This window comes from Buteo buteo, chromosome 10 (genome assembly GCF_964188355.1).
Source record: "Buteo buteo chromosome 10, bButBut1.hap1.1, whole genome shotgun sequence".
Taxonomy (NCBI): Eukaryota; Metazoa; Chordata; class Aves; order Accipitriformes; family Accipitridae; genus Buteo; species Buteo buteo.
The window spans coordinates 34,824,463-34,833,911 of NC_134180.1; the positions used below are offsets into that span (position 1 = coordinate 34,824,463).

The 9,449-nt window shown below is 50.0% G+C and overlaps 1 protein-coding gene and 2 long non-coding RNA genes across 3 annotated transcripts; 1 reads left to right on the forward strand and 2 right to left on the reverse strand.

Annotated features, from left to right (window-relative positions):
• The first annotated feature begins 233 nt into the window (after positions 1–233).
• Positions 234–9,161, forward strand: LOC142035191 (cytochrome P450 4B1-like). The gene is made up of 12 exons (XM_075037053.1): positions 234–583; positions 1,499–1,640; positions 2,348–2,392; positions 3,056–3,183; positions 3,616–3,740; positions 3,835–3,986; positions 4,184–4,287; positions 5,076–5,266; positions 6,666–6,799; positions 7,270–7,334; positions 8,036–8,118; positions 8,833–9,161. The coding sequence occupies exons 1-12, from the start codon at positions 398–400 to the stop codon at positions 8,999–9,001; spliced, it is 1,524 nt and encodes a 507-aa protein (XP_074893154.1). The 5' UTR covers positions 234–397; the 3' UTR covers positions 9,002–9,161.
• Positions 413–1,311, reverse strand: LOC142035193 (uncharacterized). The gene is made up of 3 exons (XR_012651820.1): positions 1,057–1,311; positions 581–765; positions 413–498 (listed from the first exon to the last, which is right to left on the reverse strand). It is a non-coding gene; the product is annotated as an uncharacterized LOC142035193 (long non-coding RNA).
• On the reverse strand, positions 3,095–5,165 carry LOC142035192 (uncharacterized). The gene is made up of 3 exons (XR_012651819.1): positions 4,942–5,165; positions 4,627–4,749; positions 3,095–3,439 (listed from the first exon to the last, which is right to left on the reverse strand). It is a non-coding gene; the product is annotated as an uncharacterized LOC142035192 (long non-coding RNA).
• Positions 9,162–9,449: the final 288 nt, after the last annotated feature.

Below are 9,449 nucleotides of genomic sequence, written 5' to 3' on the forward strand. Positions count from 1 at the left end.
CTCACCTACTCCCTCCGATGGCTTCGTCCACGTGGGCATGGATGACTCAGTGTTTTCACTTGCTGCTGGAGCATATGGGACTTCAGAGAAAGTGGGAAATATGTTCAGGTTGTTTGTTAACAAGCCGCTTCCATCCACAGGTTGCTGGAAGCAGGTCAAAGAGTGAGTGGGGGTAGTAGGCAATCGGGCTGCTGGCCAAGCTGACGCATTGATTACCGTGATGTTCCTGCTGCTATAAATTGCTGTCAGCAGTGCTTCACCAGGCTCAGCTCCAGCAGAGCAGGAGAGAGAGGATTTTTACCTGCAACCAGGTTCCCCATCAGGAACGAGCGTGGGAGGAGCAGAAGAGGAGCAGGCAGGACAAGGCAGCGTCAGGCATCTCAGGCACAGGGCCAGCATGGCATCTCTGCTGGACAACATAGCCAGACCTTCTGCTGTCATTTTGCAGCTCTCTGTGGTGCTTGGTGTCATCTTCGTGCTGCTGAAGGTGGCCCAGTTCTACAAGGAGAGGAAGAAACTCATCAAGGCTCTGGAGGCATTCCCTGGTCCCCCGAAACACTGGCTCTATGGCCACAATCACCTGGTAAGGAGGTAGCTGGGCTCAGCCAGGGTGGGTTTGTCCCAACAACTGTGGAAGATATCAGTCAGGATGTGAGGGGGCACCGGGTGGGCTGTGCATGTCCCCTGCTAGTGTGCCTTCCTACAGGAGAGGACCTCTTCACACAGGGAGTGCCAAGACTTCCGCAGGGCAGGCAGAAAGGGTGCCTGGATATGAAATGGGCATCGTTTTGATAAAAAACAGAGCCATGTTGTTTGGGATCATGTGCTTAAAGATGGAGTTAGGTGATTTCTGGGACTTTCATGAAATTATTAAATATGAGCAACCATAAAATGTCTCTCTTCTGCATTAAACCTTCTACCAATAAGAGTCTCTCCCCCTACATTCAGTTAAGAAGACATGACCACAAAAGCAGGGCATTTTATCGCAAGCATTTTCATCCTTCTATAGTGCAAATGTTTTTGCTTTCATGTTGCATGCCCACCTTGCACACCCACCTTGCACTGCTGAATTTGGAGAACAGGGCTGTAACAACAGCCTTGGTCCCCCTGGCCTGTTCACTGGGCATCCTGGCATTGCCCATGCCACCAGTAGCTCCCAAGCGTGACACCAAGCTGCTCCGAGCCCAGGCTGTCCTAACACAGCTCAACTGCAGCCAGACCCCAGCTAGGGACTCTCCATGGAGCTGCCTTGTGCTGCAGGGACTCGGTGGCTCAGGCAGGTTTGCCACCTCTGCACGGTCCCTTTGCCATGCCCAGCATCTCCTCCACCTGCAACACGGAAAGCTTCCCTGTGGCAAGTCCACCCACTCTCTGCCCATTTCCCAGGAGAAGACATCTTGCATGTGCTTTCCATGAGACAGCAAGTTTAGCCTCTGCTATCCCCAGCACGTCCTTCTTTTTCTGCCTGAATTCAGTCCCTGCTTAACTGTCGTTGCAGTTAAATACCACTAAAATATTAAATCAGATCGTGTCATGGGGAGAAGAATACCCCTATGCCTTTCCCAGATGGCTTGGACCAGTCCTGCCTTCTCTAGTAATCCACCATCCTGAATATGCCAAAAGCATATTTGGCCAAACAGGTAAGTATTTACATCTGGTTTGGGGAAGTCATGCCCTTGACACTTCCCTACGGAGAGAATCATGGGAAACTTGCCTGGAGTCATCCCCTCTGCCAGCTTTTTTCACAGCTATTGCAATTCCTCCTTTGCTCCCCTTCGCAGACTCCCAGCCTGCCCCAGGTTCCACGGAGCAGTTTGTATTCTCATGCAAAACAGTGACCATGTGCCTGTTCCTCCCAGTCCACTGTCTCCATTATCACTGGTGTTGCTGTCTTCTGTGGTACCTACCACCACAACTTCTGTGTTTGCCAGTAAACCCAGTGATGTGGGTGAGCTGGCATGGCAATGGGTCTCAGAAGACATCTCTAGTCTTCTCCTCTGCTCCTTTCTGTGGAGCATGATGCCTGTGAGTGGTACATACATGGGCATCTCTGGTAACTTCCACCCGTTGATCTCAACTTTGAGATTTGCCATGGCCATTTCTTCTCCACACACAATTTTCATTATACCTTTCTCTGGTTTTCTCAAGTCCACTAAGGTCATACATGTAGAAGACTGCTTTTAAACTCCACCTCTAGTGTTAGAGTATTTTACATATTGAAATGAGATTAATTCCACATTGTGATTTAGAGGACGAACTCTAATGTCAATTTATCTTGAATTTTCTTTTTTGTTATGTTGAATTCAGTAGCCATTCATACTGTTCTGGTATCTACTTTGTTTTACAGATAGTAAGTCTGATGTACCCTACAAATTCTTAGTTCCCTGGATCGGTAAGTCATTCTCTTCCATTATCCCTTTCAGCTGTATTGCACGTTTCAGCAGCTTCCCTCTTGTCTTCCTTTATTTTGCTTTCTTCCCTTCTAAAACCAGGGCTTGCAAATTAGAGTTTGTTTGAATTTGAGCATTAGTACCAGTGATGTCCACCTAGTCGTGGAGCACATCAGGTGGCTTTGCCTTGGATCACACACCCTGGCCTTCACAAAGCAACCTCCAGTTTGCTCAGGGACTGAATGCTACCCTGGATAACTGGGGTGAGACACACCAAGGACAGGGAGGTTCATGGCTTGCACGCAGCTTTGAGGTAGCCCTCCAGGGTCCTGCTGACAACTGTCAGCGTGTGCTGCAAAAGGCACCCAAGTATTTCGTTTGGGGCAGAAAAACCCATCTGAGAGAGCAAGTCCTGTGCCTCTGGCATCAGGGGTTTGGTTTCAGGGTAGATTAGATGTGCGCAGCTGGTTGCAGTGAAGGACACGTGGGCACGCTTCTCCTCCATCCAAGTAGCACTGCTGCGAAGGGCCTCAGAGAGACTGGAGAAAAGGCTCCACCAGATCCTGCATATTAGTCTGTGCTTGGCCAAAAGCAGTAGTAAGGCTGTCAGAGCCGGGATCAGAGTCTGGAGGAGCCAATTGCGCCTTTGCTGTTTGTGTCTCCAGGGCAGGGACTGCTGAACTTGGGGGGAACCAAATGGTTCCAGCATCGGAAGTTGCTCACACCAGCCTTTCATTACGATGTGCTGAAATCTTATGTGGCCCTGATGTCAGAATCGGTCAAAGTGATGCTGGTAAGAATCACCACTCCTGTTACTTTTACCTTTCAGCTGTGCACCAGCGAAAATAATCAGGTCTGGGAATGACTGAGGGAAAGAGATTGGACTTAGGTGGTTCCTAGAATTTCACTGAACTTTTGGGGTAGTTTTGAAGTTCTGAAATTGCTCTGCTCACATTCCTCTGGCCATTCCACTTATTCTCTCTTCTACCAGCTTTCCAGTAAAATCAATCACTGCTAGAATATCCTTCCCTAGCCTAGTAATGGTAAACCTGGAAAAAGAAATGCACAGAGGAGTTGATTAGATTCACGGAATATATAGTGAACTAGGGCCTCTGCTTGCAGAAAAGAAACAAATTAGCAGTGTGGATCTGGGAAGAAGGACAGGAAAATATGACCTGATCGTAGATGGTAGTCTGTACCTCCTTACCCCTGTTTCCATCACTAGGATAAATGGGAAAAGAAGAACACAGAGAGGAAGTCAGTGGAGATCTTTCAAGACATCAGCTTGATGACGCTAGACAGCATCATGAAATGTGCCTTCAGTTGTAATACCAACTGTCAGACTCAGAGGTCAGTGCCTAAGCTTTCAAATTCTGGGAAAGCAAGTGCTCCTGTTTCCCCACTCCTGTTGCTAACACCAGCTTTAACCTTGGTCTCCTTCCAGCAACTCAGACTATTATATCAGAGCTGTTTATGACCTGAGCTACCTCATAAGCAATAGAATCCAGACTTTTTCTTACAAGGATGTCTTCTATGACTTGACTCACAAAGGCCGTGAGTTTCGGGATGCCTGCAAGCTGGCCCACACCCACACAGGTATTTCTGCCCCTTTCTCGCCAGCCCTGCCTCCCAGCTGAACCTCTCCCCCACTTGCATCTGGAGAGGGTTTGCAGCATGCACTGGCCAGAGGGTTACACATTCAACAGAGTCCAAGCTGCTGACCAAGCAGACAACTACACGAGCTCTCTGGAGGGGCAGGACACATCTAACAGATTGATCATTCTTCTACGCAGATAAGGTAATAAAAGAAAGAAAGATGTTGCTCTCCAGTGAGAAGGAACTTGACAAGATCCAGAAGAGACACCTGGATTTTCTGGACATTCTTCTTTGTACCAAGGTGAGTGTTTGAAATAATCATATCAAATGCCTGGCACCGAGGATGGATCAGCAGGGAGCTCATCACCCCTGACTGGAGTTGCTGGCAACAGTTTCCCCACTCCAGATTTCCTAGCTCAGGGAAAGGTGGATTGAAAGGGAAGGAAATACAAATGTGTGAGATGCAGTGACTGAACATACAAAACTCAGACAGACTTTCATCTTCCTTGTTCATTTTCACTGAGCACATTAATAATTTAAAATAAGTGAGCTGTCAGAAACCAGAGAAGAATGGGTTCTTTGAAAAGGTTACAAGAAGGTCACCATGGCTATAGTCCTCTTAAGAGATTTTGTTTCTTACCTTCTGTAGTTTTACCTTCACACACGTCTTCAGATACTCTGGACAGAAGCTGCCATTTTGGTGTTCAGGAAGGAGACACATGCTGTGCTCACTCTGTCCTTCTGCTTTCTTTTGTGTCTCAATCTGAAACAAAAGTCGTCCAAATCAAACTACTGGAAAACATAATAGGGACCCGTGGTAGGGGATCAAATAGGGTGTCCTTCTGAAGGGCTGGGAATGGGTATCCCAACAAAGCCCAACGCTGTAGCTCTGTTGACTGCAGAGTCGGTAATTAGAAGGTCTCACATATATTGGATATATTTTCTACTGGCTTACTTCCTGATGTACAGCGAGATACAAGAGACGCCAAATCGGGCCCTTCTTCATCATCATCCAGGGTTCTTTTTATAGCCAAAGGAGCAAGTCCAATTAATGTGCACTCAAGAAAGATATACTCTCCTCTTTGTTAGGATGCAAATGGAGTTGGGCTATCCGATGAGGACCTGCGTGCCGAGGTGGACACGTTCATGTTTGCAGGTCACGATACCACAGCCAGCGGGATCTCCTGGCTTTTCTACTGCCTGTCATTATACCCAGAGTACCAGCAACGGTGCAGGGAGGAGATCCAGGGGATCTTGGGAGACCGAGATACCATTGAGTGGTGAGCTAGGACTTCTCATTCCTTTACTTTGAACTCTTTTCACTTATCCTTTAAGGCCTTTGACAGTCCCCAACATCCTTCTCTCTAAATTGGAGAGATACAGATTTGATGGGTGGACTGTTCAGTGGAAAAGGAATTGGTTGGATGGTCACATCCAGAAGGTAGTGGTCAATGGCTCGATGTCCACGTGGAGATCGGTGACAAGTGGTGTCCCTCAGGGGTCCATATTGGGACCAGTACTGTTTAATATCTTCATCAATGACATGGACAGTGGGATCGAGTGCACCTTCAGCGAGTTTGCAGACATCACCAATCTGAGTGGTGTGGCTGACATGCCTGATGGATGGGATGCCATCCAGAGGGACCTGGACAAGCTTGAGAAGTGGGCCCATGTGAACCTCATGAGGTTCAACAGCCAAGTGCAAGGTCCTGCACCTGGGTCAGGGCAACCCCTGGTATCAATACAAGCTGGGGGATGAAGGGACTGAGAACAGTCCTGCCGAGAAGGACTTGGGGTACTGGTGGATGAAAAGCTGGACATGAGCCGGCAATGTGTGCTTACAGCCCAGAAGGCCAACCGTATCCTGGGCTGCATAAAAAGGAGTGTGGCCAGCAGGTCGAGGGAGGTGATTCTCTCCCTCTACTCCTCTCTCTTGAGACCCCACCTGGAGTACTGCATTCAGCTCTGGGGCCCCCCACATAAGAAGGACATGGACCTGTTGGAGCGTGTCCAGAGGAGGGCCACAAAGATGGTCAGAAGGATGGAACACCTCTCCTATGAAGAAGGGCTGAGAGTTGGGGTTGTTCAGCCTGGAGAATAGAAGGCTCTGGGGAGACCTTATTGCAGCCTTTCACTACTTAAAGGGGGCCTACAGGAAAGATGTGGACAAACTTTTTAGCAGGGTCTGTTGTGATAGGACAAGGAGTAATGGTTTTAAACCAAAAGATTTTGACTAGATATAAGGAAGAAATTTTTACAATGAGGGTGGTGAAACACTGGAGCAGGTTGCCCAGAGAGGTTGTAGATGCCCCATCCCTGGAAATATTCAAGGTCAGGTTGGATGGGGCTCTGAGCAACCTCATCTAGTTGAAGATGTCCCTGCTTACTACAGGGGGGTTGGACGAGATGACCTTTAAAGGTCCCTTCCAACCCAAACTCTTCTTGATTCTATGATCCTGAGAAGGAAACTTCATCTACCTTATATGGCATCTGCACTGGGGCATTTTGCTTTTCACGTAGCAATGCTGGCAGCAAAGGGAGGACTAGGAGAAGGAGAAACCCCAACAGAAGATGGGAGACATGGCAATCCAGTCCACCCAGTGTGCAGCACAGGCTGTGGCTGCTGGTGTCCCCATTGCTGTCACTCAAACACAGCCTGACCCCCCGGTTTGCTTTCAGGGAGGACCTTGGGAAGATGACTTACACCACAATGTGCATCAAAGAGAGCTTGCGTCTATTCCCACCGGTTCCTTCTGTGTCCCGATACCTCTCTAAACCTGTCACATTTCCGGATGGACGCTGCTTGCCAGCAGGTCTGTTGACTTTGTTCATCTTTCATGCTGCTGTCCGTGACAAGTGGGGCATCCTTGCTAGAGCTGCTGGGGGACGGGGGGCTGGGGGGGCTTCCAGTCTCTCTTTTCTCTCCAAAGGGCTGTACAGAGCCACCACAGCTTGCCATCACAGTGAGCCCAGAAGGGTGGCTGGAAAGAGTCCAAGGACATGCTCCAGGGTACTGTGGGGGTTCACAGAGCTCAAAGGGGACTTGCAGAGTGTTGTTCCTGGCCAAGAGTAAAAGTTCATCCACTGGTACCAAAATGGGGCCCAGCTCTGAGGCCATTGTTTCTTCCATGTGAGGGTTTCAGGAGGTGACCTGCCTGGACAGGCTGGGCATCATCCCTGCCAGATCTCCTGCAACAGCTCCTACAGAGCCCAGGGAGGGAAACACCTCTCCTGGGTCTTGACTCTGAGGTGTCATGAGCTTTTTTCCATTTTTCTTTTACAGGCTGCCAGGCTGGAGTGAACATATTTGCTATTCACAGGAACCGGGACGTGTGGGAGGACCCTGAGGTATTTCACCTTTATAACAAGAAGAGGAAGATGATCTCTGAGCCCAGACATCCACTCCCCTTGAACAAGGCAGCCTGTGACTTCCTGCCATGTTTTTTTTCCCCTCTTATTCCAACAATCCATATCTAAATGCAAAGTTCAATGAAGTTACCAAACATCCCAAAGGCTTTGAACATGACAAAGTGCTGGGAAAGGATGTTGAATAGTCTATCTTTATGCATGGTGACACAGAGATACTCAGACTGCTTTCAGCTACCCTGGATAGACTTAGATCCCAGCGTGGTATGAGAAGCCCCAAGCCCTCCAGGCAGTGTGTGATTTGAAGCTGATATCTTAGAGGCTTCAAGGAAAGAAATAGCTGGGAAACCTGAAGTAGGGTGCACAGCTGCCTCTCTCCAGTGGCTGTCTGGAGAGCCAGGATCAAGCGTTTCTGGACTGGAGGGAGTCTGACTTGATCATTGCTGCCATGGATGATAAAACACCTGCAGGCATCTTGGGTGCTGTAGTGGATCATCTCCAAGACGAAGATCCACACAGCCACCAACGTCCTCTTCTCATCCACCCAGTGGCTTTGTAGACAGATGCCTGTCAGCTGCAGCTCCCCCAGGAGCAGCAGAGGCCACATCCAGCCCTACCTTGGGGACCAGGAAAGAACCTTCTGCTGCTCATATCAGACCAAACAGCCTTTGTTTCTCCCACAGATTTATGATCCCCTGAGGTTTTCTCCGGAGAACTCAGCACAGAGGCACTCCCACGCTTTCCTGCCTTTCTCCGCTGGATCCAGGTGGGACATCATTCATCTCTCTCCTTCCCCGTAGGTTGCCTTGCATGGGAGACTGAGCTCAGAGCCGAGCTCCTGAAGCTAATCCTCCCTCCATACCTATAACCCAAGTTGGCTTGGCCAACTCAGGCAGGCTTTCCGTAACGGGATCTCCACCGTGCTCCATCAGCTCCAGACCATTTCCCACACCCCAAGCTCTGTGGTCACGGTAGAGTTTCACACACTTTTCTTGTGGCTTTGTGGAGATGTTTACATTTTCTGCTGCCTGCATTGGGAACAGAGGCTCCCTTGTTTCAGGGCGAATATCAGTGCACCTCAAAGCCAAGCCAGGTCCAAGTCTCTGCGGTTCCCATGCTGTATCCATACACAAATGCAGGTCTCGGTAACTTGCAAGAGGAGATAGGTTATTTTTGGCTCTGTGTGGAGTATCTTTCTGAGGTGTCTGGGTCTTTAGCTGGATCCATGCAACTCTTTCTAGTGAAGTAAGCCCCGGTTCTCTCTTTCTCATATCTTTTTTCAATGCTTATTAATAAAAACCAGCAATACCCCACAGCAGAGCTAGGTGCATTTTGGTGGGGCATCAGGGGATTCCTAGGTAAGATGTGGCACCATCCTCACAGCAGCTGGAGGTCCCCCAGCTCGCACATGGGCTGAGCCCAGCTCGGGGGCAGACGGGGATGAAGGCAGCAATTGCAGCATTTGTCATCCTCTCCCCAGGAACTGCATCGGGCAGCAGTTTGCCATGAATGAGATAAAGGTAGCGCTGGCCTTGACCCTGCTCCGCTTCGAGCTCTGCCCCAACCCATCCATGCCTCCCACACCGATACAGCAGCTCATCCTCAAGTCCGGGAACGGGTTCCACCTGCATTTGAAGAAGATTCACTGATACCAGGGGGTACCACAGCAGGGGGCAAGAGCTTTCCCAAGGACCACCCTCCACCCAGAGGTTTAAGAAGGGGACACCAGGCTTACCTCAGACCTCTCCCACATTAACCCCCCCCACCTCGCTGCCATTCAGGGGGACACGCTGAGCCACCTCGCACACACACCGCACCCAGCAGGTCGGGGTCCCCTCCTTGCACGGGGAGCAGCGCTGCCGAGGGGGTTTCACGGCACGGCTGTGACTCAGCCTCCACCTCCGCGGGCATCCTCCGTGTCCCACTCACCTCCTCACCTCCAACCTGCACTTGCACGCTGCCTGGGGGGACTTCTGTCACCCGCCTGTGTATTTGCACCATTGCCAGCTCCCCCGCGAACAACGCCGGCGGGGTTTGCACGGCTGTCTAAAGCCTGGCCACTGCCCGGGCACGACAACCCTTCCCTGCCTCCAGCCT

Bases quoted from the DNA above. Each gene is read 5' to 3' on its own strand.
- LOC142035191 (XM_075037053.1), top strand. From the start codon at position 398: ATGGCATCTCTGCTGGACAACATAGCCAGACCTTCTGCTGTCATTTTG. The intron at 2,393-3,055 runs GTAAGTCATTCT...TTGTGTCTCCAG, and splicing joins ATTCTTAGTTCCCTGGATCG to GGCAGGGACTGCTGAACTTG. The intron at 3,184-3,615 runs GTAAGAATCACC...TTCCATCACTAG, and splicing joins AATCGGTCAAAGTGATGCTG to GATAAATGGGAAAAGAAGAA.